Source organism: Triplophysa dalaica, chromosome 1, assembly GCF_015846415.1.
Source record: "Triplophysa dalaica isolate WHDGS20190420 chromosome 1, ASM1584641v1, whole genome shotgun sequence".
NCBI lineage: Eukaryota > Metazoa > Chordata > Actinopteri > Cypriniformes > Nemacheilidae > Triplophysa > Triplophysa dalaica.
In genome coordinates this window covers 2,229,319-2,251,089 of record NC_079542.1, presented here as the reverse complement: position 1 = coordinate 2,251,089, position 21,771 = coordinate 2,229,319, and the positions used below count along the sequence as shown (strand labels likewise).

At 36.6% G+C, this 21,771-nt stretch overlaps 1 protein-coding gene across 4 annotated transcripts in view; it reads right to left on the bottom strand.

Moving 5' to 3' along the window:
* Positions 1-11,969, bottom strand: part of lrp4 (low density lipoprotein receptor-related protein 4) — a 72,935-nt gene extending 60,966 nt beyond the window's left edge. For all 4 annotated transcript variants that reach the window (XM_056749215.1, XM_056749234.1, XM_056749225.1 and 1 more), the window contains exon 1: positions 11,682-11,969. In XM_056749215.1, coding sequence (XP_056605193.1) covers positions 11,682-11,739 — 58 coding nt within the window. In that variant the 5' untranslated portion in view covers positions 11,740-11,969. The remainder of the gene's footprint in view (positions 1-11,681) is intronic.
* Positions 11,970-21,771: the final 9,802 nt, after the last annotated feature.

Below are 21,771 nucleotides of genomic sequence, written 5' to 3'. Positions count from 1 at the left end.
CATGTCAGAAAGATCGAATGAGATAAATGCCAACACAGGGTCCTTATAACCTGAAGGAACCTTTAGACATTCTATGAGCTGACTATAGAGTCAGACGGTGTCAATGTAAGAATCACAGTGGATGTCAATTGATATTCATCATATTAAATGGTCATTCTAAAAGCTGTATCAAAAAAAGCTTTGACAAAAGCTTGCCAATATTCTGCTCATTTAGCCATGCCTGCATTTTGCACTTTTGTTCAAAGTGGCTTGAAGTAGATGGGATAGTTCACACAAGAATAACAATGTTGTCATAATTTACTCACCCTCTTTTTCTTAGCTGTATAAATAAACAGAGAAAGATTTTTGGAAGAATGTTAGTCATTTACAGTTCTGGGACATCATTGGCTCCTATAGTAGAAAGTGTCAAAGGTGCCCCCGAAAATGTTTATTTTCCTAAATTCTTCAAAATATCAACTTTTTGTATGTAAAATACAATCCTGCCACGCTAGTGGATAAAGGCCCAGTACTGAAAATTGCTAACATTCTTCCAAATGTGTTTCTTTGTGTTCATTGGAACATTTACACAGATTTGAGTAAATTATGACAGAATTTTCATTTTTGGGCGACCTGTCCCTTGAAAAGTGTGATTTTTACTTGTACTTCGGACTACGCCATAGCCTGACGCACATCTCTCCAAAAATGATAATTTACCTTTTGCTCTGTTTTTTTGCACAAGAGCTGAAAACGAGAAACAGAAACAAATGCAACACATCCACTCAAGTTCCAATTGAAATCATTTGAACGCACGCCGTAATTGTAACTTGCAAACGGGTACGTAGGAAGTTCCCAGGAGGACCTGAGGGCATCATTAATCACATCCAGTAGCAAGAATGACATTTAACTTCATCTGATCCTGCAGCCAAACATTGAAGCCTTGCATCGAAAAAAAACCTTTGTGAAGGTTGAACCGTCATAAGACTAGTTTATTAGTGTGGTGGTTTTCTTCTAGATTTTTCGTCGTTGTCCTTTGATTGGCGTGCTAAACTTCACAGAGCAAACTGGTTCTTTTGAGGTTTAAATGATGCACGTTAAGACAGACGTGCATTGGAGAAAAATGTTTTAATTTCACGTAAATATCAAAAGACTTTTAAAACATGTAACGTTTGAGCAAAAAAAAAACATAGAAAAATAAAATCCCTTCCCATGCTTACGTTACATTTAAAGTTCCACTGCAAGCCTTGTATTGCGCTGCTCTGTGTTGATGTAAGTTTTAGACAGGGCACGTCTCCCTTTAAAAGAGCAAAGAGCATTTCATTTTTACATCACAGCCTTTTAATCTAAAGATGAAGTGCAATAAGCTCTTATATAAATCATTGCCAGAAGTGCGAATCGGAAGCACATATTCTCTAAATTTGAATTTTGTCAATGTTTGGAAGAATACTAGTTAACACATATCCTTAAGGTAAACATATGCATGCTAAAAGCCAAAAAAAACTTTCATTCAGATTTCATGGGCACTTAAAAAAAGCCTACACACACCACCAGATTTTAAGGCTTGCAACCTTGTTCCCCAAGTGCCTCCTTAGTGATTGAGAAACAAACAACCCCAATGGGAACACTAGATTGAGTCAAAAGCTATTGTTTACATACATCCTATAACGCTGGAGAGAGAGAGGCCGGCTGTTTGGTCATTTTGTCCCCGACACTAAAGAACCTCTTAAGTTCTCTGACTTCATTAGGGAGCGAAGCTTTTAACTTGCGTACAGCTACTCGAGGCCCGTGTTGTAGAACCATTGGACACCCATATTGTGTCTTTAATGGAGCTTGTTGCCGAGGCCCCTTGGATGGTTTAGGGTATGCAGACATGTGCGTTGGGGGTTGGGGGGTTAAGAAAGAGGTACCACTGAACGTGACATGGATGAGTGAAGATTTCTGGGCCAGGACACAAAAAGCCTTTGACAGAGAGAGAGAGAGAAAGACAGAGGAGCCTGGGAAAAAAACAGGAGTACGAGTTCATTAGACACAATGAAGCCAGTAAATAAAATTACTTACTGCTTCATTCTACAGCTGCTCTACATTCACAAGAGTTTCAGCAGTGAGACTGGAGACTTGACATGCTGCTAACGCACAACTGAGAACCATTCAAAGAGTCATTTGTGATTACAAACGTAGCAATCGGTTTTTACAACATTTATATCAGTGAATTTCAACTTTAAAAAAATAATTCGTGATGCACTACAGAACATATTTAAGTATACTATTTTTCTTGGTCATTGCAACACTGATCCGCTGATCATTCACATTTTTATGTAAAGATTCCGTCGGGTTCAAAGTTCGGCATTAAAACACGCATGAATCAATGCGTATGACCTCCAACAATAAAGAAACAAAGTCGGTCACGCTCAGTAGCATCACAAAGAGCTTGCGTGTCATTTTCTGTACGCTGGTTTTGAGCTGTTAAGCTGTGATTTATTAGTTTCATCCTTATGTATGGCTCGCTGACATGATTGTCCTTTGATAACAGTTAGAGTGAGCATGAGGATTGAAGGAAGAGGCTGACAGAGAAGAAAACATTCTACTAGCGTTCATCTCACTGGCAGCTGCTCGGCCGGCACCAACTGCGTCACAGGAGATTCAGGAGCAGCTATGTTAATCATTCCGGATCGGTCAGCTACCAATTCACTAATGTGATTGTCAATAGGAATGGAGAGCTCTGACTGCTAGATCAACCTGAGAGAAACAGTGAGCAAGAAAATCAACTCAATTCATGTGCTGCAGAGTTTGGAAGGGACTTTCCAAACAAGCCGCTTGTAGCGTGGCTCTTGAACAGCCCGTCTCACGCACCTGTTAAAAAACTCCTTTTCAATACAAAACTTAATTACAAAATGACAGCTTAAGCTCTTGCTCCGAGGGATCGTTTGATATAGTGCTTGATTCTCTCCCCCCAATGAAATTTAATATCAAGTATAAATTGAATGCTTAAAACTCTTTTTTTATGCCATTAAAGAGACACTTCACCCAAATATGAAATTTCTGTCATCATTTACTCACCTTCGAGTTGTTCCAAATCTGTTTACATTGAACAGATTATATACAGCTTTCCTGTAGCTTAGTGGTCAGAGCATTGCGTTAACAACGCAAGGTTGTCAAGGTTGTGGGTTCGATCCAAGGGGATTGTACATACCTATGTATAAATGTATAGGATAAAGCAATGTAAATCGCTTTGGATAAAAGCGTCTGCCAAATGCATACATGTAAAAGTAAGATTATTTGTAAAGGGCAGCCATCTGATCATGGTTCCTCTGTGAGGATAAAATAAGAGACACAGAAGCCACTCGCAATTCTCATCACCGCTGTAGACAGATCTGATCCTTTCATGGGAAAAACTCACTCAAATTAATTTACTGCATAGACAACCATTCCTCTTCCTCTTACAAAACAAGTCAGTGAAAAATGTGTCATTCATGTGGGAACACAAGCTACTTGCACAAATAAAAACCGCAGGAAAACATCTCTTAATCCATTACGCTCCAGAAAAAATAATAATGTGCAGCACAGATCGTTCATTTATTTTCACATATATGCATGTCTGTCTGTTGTAGTCCGACTCTATCCACTATTAACACTCGGCTGGCCTCTTCTATCACACAATTCACTGCACCCTCAAAATGAGTGGATTTCTGAACGAATCCTTACTCTTATTCAAATACCACCCGTAACTCCATCGGGAATATGATCGTGCTGCATTTAAAATGAAGTAATAGTCATTCATTTAACCACAAACATGTTTAATTTCTTTGCAGACGGCTGAGTGTTTACGAAACTGCTATATATTATTTGAAAGAGAAAAATTCAAACAAATCATTTTGGAATGAGATTATGCAGCAGATTTAATTATATGTTTAGGGTGACCCACATACAAAGAAACCAAAGTAGGGGGAGAAATACAACACAAGCTAGAAAGACTTTCCCATGCGACTGCGTGGAAATTATGTCCTCTGTTAAAGAGAAGCTGTCTTTGAGATTTATAATACTTTTACAAAGCATGAAAAGCATAAGATACATTCATGTTGAGCCCTCACGTCACAGAAATGCATCTTTACACCACACTGAGGTCCTCTTCAAAAAAAGCCTTCAAACTAATAAGGAACAGGCTTTTCAGAGTTTATTAATCGAATTCATGTAAGGAATGTTCAGCTTCCCCACGGTTAAAATCAAAATGATAAAATACACTGTGTAACCTCGCAGTGAGCTTTACTGAACAGAAAATGTTTGTGTGTCTGTCACTACAGACCCTGCATAAAGCCGATAGTTGTCTCACTTCAAAAAATAAGCAAGTAGGTCACAATTATTTTATGTTGCTTAGTAAAATCTTGCCTATATGCAAAAAAAGAGCAAACCAACATGTTTTCTGCAAACAACAAAATGAGCTTATCGCTGAAATTCCACCCACACCTTCACGTCTAAAGCACTTGACCATGACACGCTTGTGGACGGTGTCAACACTGAAAGCCTGTTAATGTGGGCGATACGTGATGATGATTCGAGTTTACTAGGTATGGGACAATTAATCGTGCGTTTTCTTATGCTCAGTTTGTCAATTAATTGTGGTTAAATGCTCCCAAATCCGCAAGCAGAAGGGTGCTCTCTTTGAGAAACTCCAAACGCGGAAGAAGTATGATTTCCACAACTTGAAGGCGTCCGAAAGCTTAGGCAGCTGACTTGTTGTCTCGCTGTCTCATGAGGCAATGCCTTCGGAGGCAGCGTTTTGGCATGAAGGCAGCTCCAAGAAACACATTCTCTCAGAGGCAGCGTAACGGAATTTAAAATATACATTTGTGATAATTACCAGAATATTTTAAAACTCAAATAGTATACAATACTAATTTCTCACTATAAAAACAATCAAAGGTTGTAAAAAGAGAAAATAGAACTTTATTTACACAAAAACTATGCTCTAGTCGCTTTCTTTGACACCATTTAATTTTCTTAAACTCAACCCTGCTCGACCAATCACATTGACGGCCGCGAATGATACATCTATGCTGCCTTCAAAAATCGACCTGATGGAGGTATCTCAGGAGACAGGAGGTAAAGCAAACATTGGATTCGGACTTGCCTTGATGCCCTCCTACCGTGAAATGATGAAATTGCTGTTCTTCAAACCATTTCAGGTATTTTCATGATAAGGTACATTTATAATGATGATGTTTGACGAGTGTTGCGTTTCAAATGCACATTATAAACAACTCAATCTCGTAGTGATTTTACATTGAGCAGTACACAAAATCAAAGCCTTTGCCATTTAAGAATTGGCCAGACATGTATAATTAGTGTGAATCGTGATACATATCGACCCATCCCTAGTGTGCACAGTGAAAAAAGCCTAACCCCTTGTTTACACTACGGCTCACACAAGGTTTTGTTCTGTACTCAACCCGGTGCCAATGTACACCAGGAGCGCCTCAAAAGCAAAGCGGCTGAATTTGCGAGACCATGTGCTTTGCAGGTTACTTTTACGTTATCTTTAAAAAAAAAAGATATGTTTTCTTATGTTTTTGGGGTTACATCATAAGAACGTTAAATAAATGTTTATGTTTGTTCGGTTTATTGTTGCTTATATTGCGATGAGTCATGCTTTTGCACAGCTTTTGAGTAATGCATCCGAAAGCCAGAGGGCGCTCTCGTGCGGAAACCACAAACACGCACAGCAGAAGAAGACATAACACGTTCTAGAATCTAGGAAATGCCTATGGACCTCTCTTTATCACTGTTACTCAAGCCTCATCAGGTATTTTTATGATAATAAAGTATTTTTAAAATGATGTTGACGGGTGTTGCTTTTTCAAATGCACATTATAAGCGACTCAAACTCGCACAGATTTTAGATCGAGCAGCATTTTGTACTGATCCCAGAGCCGTGCTTCATGGACAAACTACGCTTACAATGGGATTACAATGGGATTTAGTGGTATCGCGATAAATTATCACAATTTTATGACAAAATAATGGTTTTGTTTGAGGATGAAGCTCTTGTCGTCCATTTCTATTCCCATGTCAAGGATATGTGATGTGAAATATGAACGAGGTCTGAACGTGTACTTTTATTTTGAAATAAAACTATGTGGCATGGACGCCGCGTCCGTCAAATATAGTCTAGGCACGTATCTTCAGCGAGGCTGGTTCTGGGACGCTTCTTTGACATGCTGCTGCACAGTTGATATAAACATAGGCATTGATTAGATTGGCCACGATCAGCTCCTGTGGATGCATCAGAGCCGTAACGTGCCGCACACGCGTGCAGTGTAAATGAGGGATAAGAAGTCTGTTGATAAGCAAAATACTCACTTGTATTCCTTCACATGAGGTTGTAATCTGAAAACTTTTAGCAGCTCAAGATCATGCCTGTTTGTAGAAGTCAAAAGCATCCTGCCAAATCTTGTGAAAAATCATTCTGTTCAGTAATTTTATAGACCCACAACCCTTCTGTCTACATGTGCAAACGTTTGTCTAATTTAGTGACTGGAAACTAAAGAGAGTTACATTCTAAATCTTAAGGCTCACTGGGTTTTGCATTTTGATGTTTTAGAAACATCCTATACAGTTATTCAACACCTCCCTAAATAAACCACTTATTCACTCTAATTATCACGACAAAGTCGATGTGCATCACTATGTTCATGCAGGTTCTTCAGGATTCAATATGCACAACAGATAAAAGCACGATAATATCTTCAGAAATCATGTGCCATTTATTCAGCAATTTAACACTATAAAATAAACTATAAACTATAAAATGTTCTATTTGTAATCATTAGTTGAACTGGTACAACATGACACTTGCAATACCAAAGTCATGGGTTCATTTCTCAGGTAATAATATCCGATTAAACATTTACATGCATTTAAGACAGTAAAGGCAAATCTATACATCGCTCCAACGATCTGTATAGGAAATGCAGGAGTAAAACTGAGGCTTTCTAGTTACGTTGTTCAAAAGTGAGATACAATGGCATTGAAAACCACTGGAGACCAAATCTTTATGCATTTCGTTGTTCTGATGAACACAAAGAAAGATATCTGGAAGAATGCTTGCAAACAGTTTTTGGCCACCACGGACTACCATTGTAGGAACATTGGCTTTATAAACTGTGTTTAACAGAACAAATAACAATATGGTATATTGAAGAATGTTATGGGGCACTTCTAATAACCATTGTATGTTGCTCTGCTATGGTAATCAATGATAGCCAAGAACTTTTTGGTTACAAGAATTCTTCTAAATATCTTTCTCTGGTTTAAAACAACTCGGGGATGAGTAACACAACTAGGGGCATCTGAAATAAAGCTGCGCTTTTATCAAAAATAACCATTTTAACATCTTGCTTAGATATTCCTGCACAATATGCTAAAAGATGTTTGAAGTTCTGACAGTCACAGAATCTCATCAACTATGAAGATATAATTGTCCACTTTAACAACCATGTGAGCATCACAATATTTTGTTTTCTATTGCTTTATCATTTTAAAACCAAAAACAAACTAAATGTCAAATGATAATCATGAAAATTGTGCATTTGATCTTTCTTTACCATATGAAGCCACATTTTGTGATTTAATCTGAATCCAGTGAAGTTCAAACATTAAATACAGTCAAAATGTCCACACTCCTTTGAAGCCACATGAAAAGGCACTTAACATAAACAAATAAATATATCCCACTCATTGGAAGAACCGGAACAGTCCAAAAGGCTAAAGATGTCTCCTGGACTCCTAAACACATGGCATACACTGCTATACAGAAACGTCTTGTTAAATTAAAATATGCTTAAAAGGAAGAAATTTCCCCAAAAAGTACTACATGTATGCAGAATCTCTTGCAGAGTCCTGTTTGAGCCTTCATTCAACAACCAAAGAAGAAGCCTACGGGCAATAATGCGCATTCGAACACATTTCATGAGTTGCTGAATAGGATCGTGACATTAGAGCTAATGCTCAAGGGGTTTGTAAGAAACTTAAGACATTGCCACACATTTTCACACACTTTATTAAAAGCTTATGTGCTTTTAAAAAAATAAACATGGAGCTAAACGGTAGCCAGTGACTAGAAAAAGCACCAAAGCTTGCGGAACAGTTCAGCTAAAATGAAAACTCTACCATTATTTATGCACCCTCATGTTTCTAGCTCATATGTATTATTTATATATATAATATGTTTATTTTCCATGGAACACAAACTGGGAAGTAATAAAAAAATCGTTATGCAGCTTCTGTCCATACAGAGACAGCTTATCGTGACCACGTCTGTTCAACTTTCACAGAAAAATAACAGCATATAAGGTCTAAAATGACACGATTGTGAGTAAATAATGCCGCAATGTTCATTTATGGTTCAAAACATCAAATAGGAGGACTATAAACATGAAATAGTCTTCAACTTTACAAGTGTCTGACGTTGCCAAAAATCGAGTAAAACCAGTGCGTTATACCACTTAGAACTGAATGTTGTGTAGAATAGGCACACAACTGCTCAGAAATTCAATATCAATATGTCTTTCGATATCCAATGTAGTTATAGTAATAACAGCTGTGAGGCAGTGATCAATGCAAATGCAAAAAAGGTTTAGAATATAGAAAAAACTACAGGACTTGACATGTTGAGAATGAAACCAAGGTAATTTTTATCTTCTGAGCCAAAGAACAGTGTTTCCCAACTGGTTTAGCCTCAGGACATCTGAAGTCCAAACACAATACAAAAAATTCCACAACAAAAAAAGTAAAAACATACTGTATCATGTTCAATTATCAACACGTAACAGTAGAAAATTGAAAATGTGAACATTCTGTGAACAGAAGTGTGAATTACCAGATTAAGGTCGTGTTGTTTCTAACACATGATGAGGTATACACTTGGAGAGATATACGATTTTTTTATGTGCTGATGATGCGCGATTACAGGGTTGGTTGCATGCATTTTAATGCATCCATTTAGCATCGTTTCCCTGCTGATCACAAGTTGAGACCAACTGCTATACTTGGTCTGTTGATACCTCACATAAGTTTAAGGCAAAGTGTCCGGCCAAGTCTTCGCAAATACTTTACAAAACTGAACCAAAACATAAACATTTACATAAGTCCCCTTAAACAAAACGCCATCCAGCCTTCAGTTGAGAAGCATTTGGAAGTCAAACGGTTATACACGTATGATAGGATAAAATATCCTGCCGACTTGCCAAACTCCAACTAAAACTACTTCAAGAAGCAATTTTAAACTGCTGTATAATTATTGTGCAAACAGTTTTCGTGGAACTCATATTAATGACTACTGAAGTCAAACAAGCAGTTTATTTAAGTAATGGAAAGACTTACAGCATACAAAAATAAGCCCTTACACAAATATACACATTTTAAATAAAAAAAACGCAGGAATATTGAAACTTAAAGTAAAAAACAATTGTGGTCGTTTCCCTCAATAACTTCTTTAGTCAATAGTTTCCAAACATACAATGGAAGAGAGTTGACATTCAGACCTATCCAGCTGGTATATGCTATTCTTACATTGTTTCCCTTCCATGACGAGACTATGGCAGCCTGTTTGTTTCTTTATTAGTTTTATTAGTTTAGAAAAAGGTTTTGAGTATTTTTGTTAGTTGCTCAGGCACAGAACAAAGTTGGATGGCCAACAGCGCCAATTTTAATGATTTGAATGCATGATGGGCATAAGTCTGCTTGAATTCCTCCTGTCGCATTATACAGGTGCAAACCACACAATTACATGCTGCCCTGTGTCACCGTGTCCCAAACGTTTCGATATATTTGGTTTGTCGGAAATCACGCAGCGCTGCTCAGACCGATCGGCGTGTACTGCAGGAAAAAGCATCTTTCATTTGGATATAAACGGATATTTCAACGCACGTAAAAAGCTAAAAACATGAACCACAAACTTAACATCACTCTTCTTTTTAGGGAGTTACTCCAAACAGTCCCCGAATCTATATAATGTGTGCATGCTCTGGTCCAGATAGTGAAGTGATACTGCCATGTGGGGTAGTGGGACAATGGCACTGTGAAAAAGGTCTGATGCCTGACCCGCATTTAATATATGGAAATAAATAAATTAGTTCTACTGTTAAAACAGTTTGGTTAATTTTTTTATGTCTCATCGTCTACATATTTTGACTGTTCGTGAACTTCCATTATACCATGTGTCGTGCACCCTATTTTCACCATTTATATCTATGGAGCCAATGATTAAATTACTACTATAGCTATTGTATTATTTGATTGAATTAATTGGGGTCTTAAAATGCACCAGATTGCAGCATTTTCCTTTAAAATATGCAACATTTTCATGCGGGGGACTCCCTATACCCTCAAACCCCCCTAGAGGAAAATACGTTTGGCTCCCATATTCTCACAAATTTCTGTAGGAAACAAGGTGTTACCTATGTAAAAATCTGTTTCTGTTAAATTGGGTGTTTATTTTCACCACTTTGCCAGAATAGTCACATTAAAACATTTAGGATACTTTTAACCATGCTGTCATTTATTCTAGCTACTATTTAAATGCATATTTATTTATAGATTCAGCTTTATTCCGGTTCAAAGCAAAACAGATCTATAAAAAAGTATTATGATTTTTTTTCTAACTGAGATATTTATTGTAGGAAAATTAAGTGACAATAAACTACATCTGTCGCTAAGCCATGTCATAATTTCCATCACGACGAACACTGCAAAAGTGGTTTCAAAAGTTAGTGTACTGAGTAACCACAGAGACAACAGTGTCTGTGCAGAATTTAAGATGAAATGTGAGATGATGTCTGAAAAAACTAAAATCATAGTAAACAGACTAATCTTAACTAGTCAAATAATACAAAAGGTGTAGAAATATGATTTGAAAGCCTGTCGTTTTTCCGCACATACTGTCACCGATCACAAGTCGTGTTATGATCTGGAAGTGACATTGAAAATGACATGTTTCAACAACAAAAAATACGATTCTCCTGCGAAGTATGTGTATAACCGTGATCAACAGAAAAATAAACTCGTGCGAATGTGAAGCTTTTTTATTGTAGTTTATATTTTAAAGGTGTTGAGAACAACCCAAATATTGTCTTTGAAAAGGCCGATGCACGCGCTTTGAAGTCGCTGCATTCCAGTGAGCGGCTGTTCCAACATGTTCCAAATGCAGCGCGAGCGGACACCGTTGACTCTCAACTTGTGGTTTTATTATTTTACGAGTCACTAAATCTATATATTAAAGATGACTAATGTGTTACGCCGCAAAAACTTCAAACTTGACCCTTACCAATACAAAACGAGTTCATTTATCTACCACCAGTGAACAAATGCACATATTCCCTCAACTCGCTACACTTAACTATTTATAAAAACATACACACACACACACACACACACACACACAAACAAAACACACGTTTAGCGACAACCGTGCAATAGATTTAATCGCAAAACTGCGTGTGAATCGCGGTTTCTATAGATCGAGATTCGCGATCACAGTTTTGTTTTCTTTGCGCGTGCTGCAACTCTTTGAGGAGGAACATCTTTGCCTGCGCTCGTGCGGTTTATTGCATTCTTTTAGCGCAGTTTTAATGTTTTCACAGAGCTGTTTTCCCCGCACTTCCAAAGAATTACTATATTTACTTCTCAATGGAAACCAATGATATTTTACTTACCGTTAGCGAGAAGCGTTAAAGTTAAAAGACTGCCATAAACAACTGCAATGTGCCTCATCGTGGAGAATCTCCCTCAGTCGTCCTGTGTCTGCGTGATTTTCTGAATAAACAGCCTTCGGATCAACTGAATTACATTTATAACTCTTTGAAAACCATCGTTTGACGCCTCTGTAGTCCTTTTCGGTCACGACGCGAATGATAAGTTGATGTAAAAAGGCGCAAATCACTACACCGCAACTCAAGCTGGAAGAGAAATGCTCGTCAGTCAGACTGAAGCGCCGCCGCTGCTGGAATGATCAAAAGGTGCATTGGATTGTACCATCAGCGTTCCGGAGGGGGGGGTTCTTTTCGAGCGCAAACGTCTCGTTGGAAACCGAGGGACAGACACAATTGACCGTTCCCTGATGGGAAACTTTGCAGATTTTGCGCTTTAGGTTTTGTTCGCTGTGCGTGTTGAATAAGAACAAGCGTGATTTAGAGATTTCGCACGTTTCGTGCGTCGCCACGAAAACTTTGAGGTGCTTTTGACCGGGAGAACGTGCCGTCGCGGCCCTTCGAAACACAAAGTGAGCAGATCCAAGTCAAATGTGGGAACGTCAATAGTTGAATGACTTCACCGACGCCTTCAACTTTTACATTTAATCACCGTCGTCGTTAATCTGCCCGGAAACTGGCTGTGTATAAATGCAATATAAAATTGAGACAGATGTGATTTAATTGTTATATGAATGTCACTGTTGCCTAAAATTTACTCAAATTATAGCGCATTTAATATTATACGTACAAAAGACACGTGTTCAGTGCCCGAAAGTCCATGTCTTTTTTTCTACAAAAGTCATGGTTACCATGATTTAACTATAGTAGAATAGTAGTGTAGTTTGTAGTAAAAAGACAGAAATGGAAACACACACTGATTAAAATGTATTGCTTGAAGGCACTGTTGCTTTGAATGAAAGTGTCAAATGTAATGTATATAAGTTTAATTTATTGTGTTTGCTATAAGTTTGGTGTAGTGGTTGGCTGATTAAAGCAGCATTAAACAGTCTGAATGACAGAAGAGCAGAACATCCATGAGAATGGAGCGTTTTGGTCAAAGATTAGAAAGACAAACGTGTTTTTCATTGGAATGACATGAACGAATGAATCACCTTAGTAACAGGACCATCTGTGAAGAAAATATAGTCAATTTCACGCTGAATTAGCTGTTTTTCGGTTGACCGATAAGCCAAATAATGCGGTTGGTGTTGCATTAGCTATCCTACTTTATCTCATGTATTTTCTAGTTCAGTCGCTTCACTGCTGTTATTTTAATACAGTGCATTCAATGTTTGTGTCAAGCTCTGCTGGTCCATTTCTTTCTGTTAATCTGTGATGTTGCCGTATCAAATAATGGGTCTTTTCTAAATTTAGGTAACTGATGTGGCCTGTGAAAATGAACATTTCCATCTTTTTCTTCTTGCTTTGACCTACCGAGTAACTCTGCAACCTGAGTAGTCGCAGTGTCTGAGACCCCGAAGGCCAACTGGGAAATAGTAAGTATTCAACACAAATATACTGGAAACTAGATCAGCGCTATTGTTAGCCGCATTGTAAAACTGGACTGTGTTGCCCCTACAGGATAAGACAACGGCACAATACTTCACAGCGCATTCTTCTCAGTATAGTGGTGTATTAAAGTTGCAGTGTATGCTGGACACATGTTGGATCCAACTTTATTGTTGTGAACATTTTCCATATTTGCTCTTTTTAACAATCAAATATAGGCACAAGCTTGTGTTCTGATGTCACATCTTTATGTTTTCATTTATATTGATAGTTGACCATTATTATCATGTAGAAAAAAGTGGTGGCACCGAATAAAACGATTTTTGCTGCTTGTCAAATTTGATTATTTTAAATAAGTAAAATCAACACCATTTTTGTAAAAATTTGGAAACAACGTGATTTTTTCAGGTTCATTTATGTAACTTTATCCCTTCATGTTGGCACTACATCAATTATTTGCGTTGTGTCAACATATAATTGTTACAACAAGGCAGAGGATTTACATTTCCCAGCATGCTTTGCGTAAGGCTGCATTTTGAGAGTTATTTTCGTAATGAAGTGTTGTTTTATGTGTTTTTATGTTTATGTTTGTTGTTTTACTTCTTAGTGTTTAACGTTCATTTATCTTTGAGATTCAAAGGAGTTTGTTGTATTTTCCGTTTTGTGGTTACCATTGTTCAGAAAAGCCTTACATTTGATTAGGAGGTGGCTGTTACATGTGAAGCTTAAATTTCCTGAATACTCCAGCTACTTAATATTTAATTAGAGATTAAAGAAAATTGTATGTCAAATCAACTAAAACTGTTATCGTTTACATTTGGTAATTTAGCATACACTTCATTCAAAGATGAGGGAAACAATGGAAGCAATTGGATCAACATAAGGACAACAAAAAGCATAAGTGCAATAAAAGAAAATTGGTCTCATATACCCTACCAAAGTAAACACAGAAAGGTTTTTTTTCCACTTCTCTAGAGAACATAAAAATAAATAATGTTTGTTTAACAACCAAAAATTTGGCAACTTGAACATTATGTTGAGTAAACATAATTTAATACGTGCAACCAATGTACATACATTTTTCATTTTAATCCAACAAAATTGTGACTCAAAAAAATGTGAATGTTTTTAAAAACAAATTTATAACTTCACCATGTACAAATTCTGTTCACATTCTGAATGTTGACATTGTATGTTTAGTATCAGCATTTTTGAGGATGTCTACAGACAAGCTAAAAATATGAAATGCAAATTCACTTTTAAAATGATAAACTAAAACACAATTTGTGTAAAATGATTTTTTTCAAATGTGACATTTCCAGGAATAGGATATCTGTATATTTCCAGTACATACAGCTTCAATAGATTATTAAAGAGCTAGTGTGCAAATTATTTTGTCTTATAGAGATCTTGTTTTGTTGTTTTCTTATTTATTGATATGGTAATATGAGTATATTGATTCTTTATTGTCCTACACTAGAAAAATAAATCTGTAGCCCAACAATTAGATTCCCAGAGAACTGACAAACTAAAACAACGTTAAAACTTAATTTGTTAACACAAACTACATAGAAGCATAGAAAAATCTTGAGGTTACACACAGTTTCCTTATTCCACTCAGTTGAGCATAATCAGCCAGTTTAAATTCTGCTAAATACAGAGTCAAAATGAAGAAAAAGAGTTATAAGAAACTCTGTACATTTCTGACCCTGCAGGGTTTTCTGTCATCTCCACCCAAAGCCTCTATTACGAGATTTAACCACAAACCATGAGAGAGAGAGCACAGTTAAAGACAAGCCAAAGAGAGAGAGAGAGAGAGAAAGAGAGAGAGAGACTCTTGCTATCATAGTTTTGAAGTGGGAACAATGTCCTGATGTAATTCAATCCTGTATATTTCGTGAAATCTGGCTACTGTAGCTGACGCTCCTTTGAGGCAGTTTTGGTACAGTGGCATTTTGCCAGCTGGCAGGAATGTTTCTAATGCAATCATATGCCAAATTTAACATTAAGCCATCCTATAATTTATGTTCAATCTGAAAATAGCTTTGTAACTAGAATCCTGCAATGATTCAGGTTTTAAACTTATGTGTAATTATTATACTTTTCATGTCTCATTGGAACATGAGGCTTGAAACTCTGAACTGAAAATGTTGAGGAAGGTGAGAATATTTAGACACCGCCTAATGCTTTCGTTAATACTTTGTTTTACACTGTTTTTCCGTATCTAACTCTCTTTACTTCCATCAGAAACTATTTGGCCATAGACCTTACCTGGTTGCCTTAAAAATTTAAGTTATTTCAACTTTAAATATTAAGTCAACGTAACAAGTTTAGTCAACGAGAAATGAATGAAGTTTACTAATATTTTAAGTTGTATTAACTTAAAATTTCAAGGCAACCATTTTTAAGTTGAAACTCCAAAAAAAATAGTTTCAGAAGGTTTATTGTCGGTATGAAGAGCTCATGGTTGTGTAAATACAGCTAGAGGCTGTGAGATATTCCAGCACCTGCTCTTTGTCTAAAATCTTTGAACTCTGTGTTGTAAAGCGACCCATTCATGAAGACCTTTAGATCATATACATGAGTCATTCAGGTCCTGCCTCAGGCTCACAGGGCAAATCTGAGCCCAGGATATGAATTCCTCAACTTCTATACACCGTTATGCTTATACATTGAGTGAAGTTGGGACACACAGACTTTACCTGACGGTGAAATGTGAACTGAGTGTCTGTATGATCTCAGGTATTCAGTAACATGAAATCATTTCTCTAACATACTGTAACGGTCAATATTAGCACTTTTACTGGCCAACAATTTAAACACAACATGACTTTTAATGATTTGAATTTTGTCAATGTTTTGAAGTGCACAAATTTATGGATATGCTTAAAGGACTATGTGTAGTTTTCTTGGGGGGATCTTTTTGACAGAAATGCAAAATAATAGAAATAACTATGTGTTCAGAGGTGTATAAAGACCCTGCGTAATGAAGCGTTATGTTTTTATTACTATTTCTATCTATGAAGGAACAGGTATGCTTACATGGAAACGCATACATACCTAATGCGTTTCGTAAATACGTTACATTAAAGAAGCGAAAATGTGACGACATATTAATCCTTTCTCGGCCTCTGAAGTGAAAGGGTGGGGTGGAGAGAGCAGTTGGTTGCAATTTGCAACCTCAACACTAGATGCTGCTAAAAACTCCACACAGCACCTTTAAGACTAGCATGTTGAAAAGCCCCAAAACTCAATTTAGATTTCATGGAACAACAAACAGCACACATACATTACAGGTACAAACACGATTTCACTATTGAATCATCATCTCACAGACATCATCCTCCATCTTGAATTCACTGTATATGTTTATGCTTTGGAGATTCCCAGAGGAAAATGTTATTTCTCACCAGAAGCAGATTTGGTGGAGTTCTCAGTTTGGTCTCAAATGTTTCTCCTAAAATTGCTCAGAAACAAATGAGAGTGTAATTGTTAAAAAAACAAATGAGTAAATGAATGTAGATTGTACACTGTAAAATAAATGGTGCTATAACACTTAAAGTGCTTCTTGACTCGTAATCATATGCTATATGGATCTTCAGCGGTTCTTTGGGAGAACTGAGGTGCAATGTAGAACCGCTGAAGAACTATGAGTCTTCTGACTCTTTTTCTCAGGAGAAATATCTGAGACGATTGTGAGTCTTGAGCAAAAGTTTTCAACTGCTCTACATTTAATCTCCAAAGAGAAATAATTGAGAAAGGGATTTTTCTTTCCTTTCTTTCATCCTTTATGAAACGAGATGGCTACCACCATCCTATTGAATGCGGGCCAACGTCAAGTACAAGCCAAGAGTCCACGAGTATAAACTGAAGAATATAAAGACTGTGCTGTTAAAAAGAATAAAGTAAACATGTGCTTACAGACTCAGATCTAGTTATTGTCTGCATCTGTTCTTTCTCACAATGAAAGCTCGTGTTGAAGCATGTCTGTGAGTACTGAACAATGAATTCTAAAATTCATTCAAATTAGTATGTTTATCCAAGTTCAAACACGTGTATACACGCAAGCTTTATCATGCATCATGTATACTGCTTAAAGCTTGCGTTTGCTGAAGAGTATTACAGAAGAGTCAGTAGATCTGAATGGCATTAATTACAGATCACCATCTAAACAGCAGATGATTGATACGCTCTTGTAAACCCGTGAGACATTTGTAGGGTGGAGCCATCAGCTGTGTCAATATTCTGCCATGTTCCCATCAACCAGCTGTTCCATTCAAACCACAAACACTGTACACATGATTTTACTTTTTATTTTCTTATAAAATTCATTCTGTGACCAGAGAGAGAGACTCCTCGTGACCCTTGTGTTTTAAAAAAATAAGTTTTGATTTATTTTGAAACCTGAAGAAAACTTTTGATATTTATGATTTAAAAAAAGGAATATTTATATTTGTAAAAAAAACGTATGATTTATTTTTAACTTGTAACTAATTTCCGGTCTTACAAAATTATGTGGGAAAGGAGGATACGGGTGTTTTTCGATAAAAAAGAAGAAAGTTATATATAAGCGATATGACACATCACTGAGCAGATCGTAAAGCCGAAACAACATACGACCCCAAATTAGTCTGCGGACTATGGCGTCTCAAGAGCTCACCAGCGCCATCTTGTGCAACTGGTCCATAATTAAGTTGACTGAACTCGTTGAGTTAACTAATATTTTTAAGTTGAATTAACTTAATATTTTAAAGCAACCATGCAACCTATATTTTAACTTGAACAAACATGTGGTATTCTGTGAAAATGGTTAAGTTGGATACACTGACTTTGGTGACCCTGCATTTTTTTTTTTTTGAAGCTTATATGAATATTAAAGTCATAGTTCGGCCAAAAATGAAACCCTCATTTCAATTCTTACCTGTATGACCCAGAACTGTTAGTGTTCCTAAATTATTCAAACAAATCTAACTTTGTGTTAAACTGAACAACAAAATATTAGTTTTTTCCTACTATGGTAGTGGATGATGTCACCAAACTGAAAACGTTCTTACAAATATCTTTTGTGTTTAACAGAACAAAGAGATGAAGGTTTGAAACAACCTGAGGGTGAGTAAAGGATGACAGAATGTTTTTTGGGTGAACTATCCCTTTAAGATGGTTAAAGAAACTTGGTTTTTGAGAGAATTCTCTTTGATAATCTTGGAGTAAAAACAGATCCGCTCACGTTCAAGATCGGCTAAACAAGAACGTAAAAGTTTTTACTATACAGAGGCCAAGTGTGTATAAAAAGTGCAATAAAGGTGTGAAAAAAGTGAACGGCAAAATGTTTTTTGGCATTAGCTCTTCATCAGTGCCATGTCTTTTATTATCTTGTCTCTGTCATTCACTCAAATACATCCAACATGATTTAAGCTTGAGGCCACATCTCTTATAAGAGACATTTGTAACTATAAAAACTATGTCCTATAGGTTTCCTAAAAACTAAACAATCCTCAAAACTCATAGGATAAGTGTGTTTCATTTACTGGGTAAACAAGGAACAAAACATTAATGCTTAAAGTCAAAATGTGTGCTACTCACTGAATTAAACATGCGATGTGATGAGTTTTCTTTAGTTACACTCTTCATGAGTCTTTATCCACAATCATCATTCAGGATTAATAAGTCACACTGTAAAGAATAAACTCGACACATGAACCTGAAGAGATTGACAGACACAGAAAGTGTGTGAGTGCTGAGGACTGCAGTTATTTCAGATGGATTATTCACAAACTGTCCACCTTCAAATCCAGACCGCATGGCATAAACCCCTCTCAGCCGCACGGTTACAATGTATCGCCTCGGGGCGCTTTTTAATTGGCTGTTACTTATCGACAGAGTCCCAAACGCTCCTTACAGACGGCAGAAAACAGAGGAATCAGATGAGGAGAAACTGGCCTCGTTATTTCCTGCTCGCTGTCTAATAGAGTCCCACACCTCCACACACTGACCGGAAATCTGTCTGAAAGATGAAAACATGTTGTGGCAATGACAGAAAAATGACACCGGGGTGCCTCCATTCACTCCACTTTAGCGTCAAAATGGCTCAAAATGTGTGCTATTCGTCTACTTCATCTAAACTATAAATAAAGCATACTCTTAATCTACTTGTGTACTTCTCAGAAATTTGCACCTATACTTGACTTTGCGCATGTTTGATCTATCTTTTGATGGAGATGTACTCTATATAAGTATAATGAAGTAAGTATTACTCTTGATTCGACGGTCTATCAAAAAAAAGCTTTTTCACTTTTACATACTGTCCTATAGATGCACATGTTGGAGTTTATATAGTAACCAGGTCAACCTTGAGCTGGAATACTTTACAGTAAATAAATGTGTGAAACGGAAGCTGACCTACTTAAAGGTTTATTTCTAGTATAAAAATGTTATATTCATTTTATTTGAAAAAAATAACAAAGACATACTGTGCAACGAGAATATATAGATATGGACTGTATGATGTTCAACTAAACAAAACTTAATCTTGATGCAAAAAACTACTGAACGAGTATTCTTCAAAGTGTGCCTTCATAAACTACATAAAGGAGTTCTGTTGTTGCAGTACAAATTAAAAACATAATTATGTACTTAAAAGGATGGTTCACCCAAAAATGAAAATTTTGTCATCATTAACTATATAAATGTATGTGTTCTGTCAAACACAAAGAAAGATATTTCTAAGAATGTTAGCCATTTTCAGTTCTATGACATCCTACACTGTCAAAGTAGGAAAAATATTGTATATATTCTTTTTTCTGTTGAACACAAAGTGAGATATTTTGAAGAATGTATGAACACAAACAGTTCAGGGGCACCTTTGACTACCATTTAATTTTTCCTACTATGGCAGTCAATGATGTCACAGAATTGAAAATAGCTAACATTCTTCAAAATATCTTTCTCTGTGTTCATCAGAACAAAGTAATTTATACAGGTGTGAAATGACATGAGGGGGAGCAATGATGGAAGAACCCTCATTTTTCGGTGAACTGTCCCTTTAAGTTTACAACTGTACGCTAAGAAAGTATGCATTCTATGAACTATTAAGTGGAGTGATTTAGATTTTATTTTACTAACTGCATAAAGTATACATGAAAATACACCTGAATTTCATTTTAGGAACAAAAAACAAGCTTGAAGTATCCTTTTTTTATAAGGGATACTGTACATATGAGAAAAGGTGCTTCAAAAGGTTCTACGATGCCATTGGAGAACCTTTTAGTTCCATAAAGAACCTTACTGCTCTTTACATGATAAAAAGTAAGAAAGAGATGGTTCTTTATAGAACCTTTAGCTGAATGGTTCTTTGTGGAACCAAAAATGGTTCTTTTATGGCATCGCTGTGAATATTTTCAAGTGTGTGTGTCCAAGAGTTGCCAGCAAAGCGACTTTTTCTCTACTTCTAAAGCAGCGTGTAAGGAGGAGGTGTTTTCTCTTCGTCCTTGACACACAAGAGGACAAATGTCCGTGGTCTTTATTTAATGCCGTTTCACAGCTGCTGAACGAACAGCGACAGATGAACATGAATATAATGTCAAAACCTCCCGCTGTGAAAGAGGAAGTTTCACCGTTAAAAGGACAACAAGGCCAGAAAGGATCAAGAGTTTACAAACTAAAGAGAAACTTTCTTTTGACATACAGTGACAGCAGCCCCCAAACACCTAACTTCAGTTTTCTTTAGGCAGGATTATAGGAGAAGAGCTTTTGTTTTGCATTTCCATTCATGTCAGCCGCACATGATTTCCACATGGTCATTCAATTCTACACACACAGGATTTTAACAACCAATCACATCAGCCGTATGAGCCGAATGACTCATTACAACGTGAGAATGATGTCATGAACACCAGTACAGGAATGGATCCAGTCCAGACACTTTGTGACATCACAAACAATGTGAGAGACAGATGTGGGTGTGTCCAGTTCAAAGCGAAACCTCTGAATCGATTGTTGTTCTGTTTTATCCAAAAGATCTTTTATACTCCGATGCTTCTCACCTGACAGATAATATCGAAAACCAATAAAACACACAAATGTAATATCTTTCTAAACGTTAGCTTTGGTTTAGTCTAGAAATCCTGCTTTAATGGAAAGAAATTCCGCAAGATTTAACTTGTTTCTCTTCACGTGATGGATCTTTATCTTATTTAAATATCTGATAAATATCTCCATTTAAAGATAAATTGATCAATGCATTTAAATCATGAGATGGTTGATTGTTACAAGGCAACGTCAACTTTCAGAGTCTTTTAACATGTTTTTCTGATATATCCACATAGTGACGGAAATATTCTGGCATGTCTGTTTGACTTTTGCCTCCAAAAGAATGCACAAAATATTTGACATTTCTGAGGGACTTGCGGTGGTTTCTGTGGAATATCTACACAGTGTTTAACAGCACACCATTTTAAAATCTCTGCTTCCTCAGAAAATCATCCTTGAATTAAACGATTTAGTCATTGGATTGACATCCTGCTCTATGATTTTGGATTTACACACT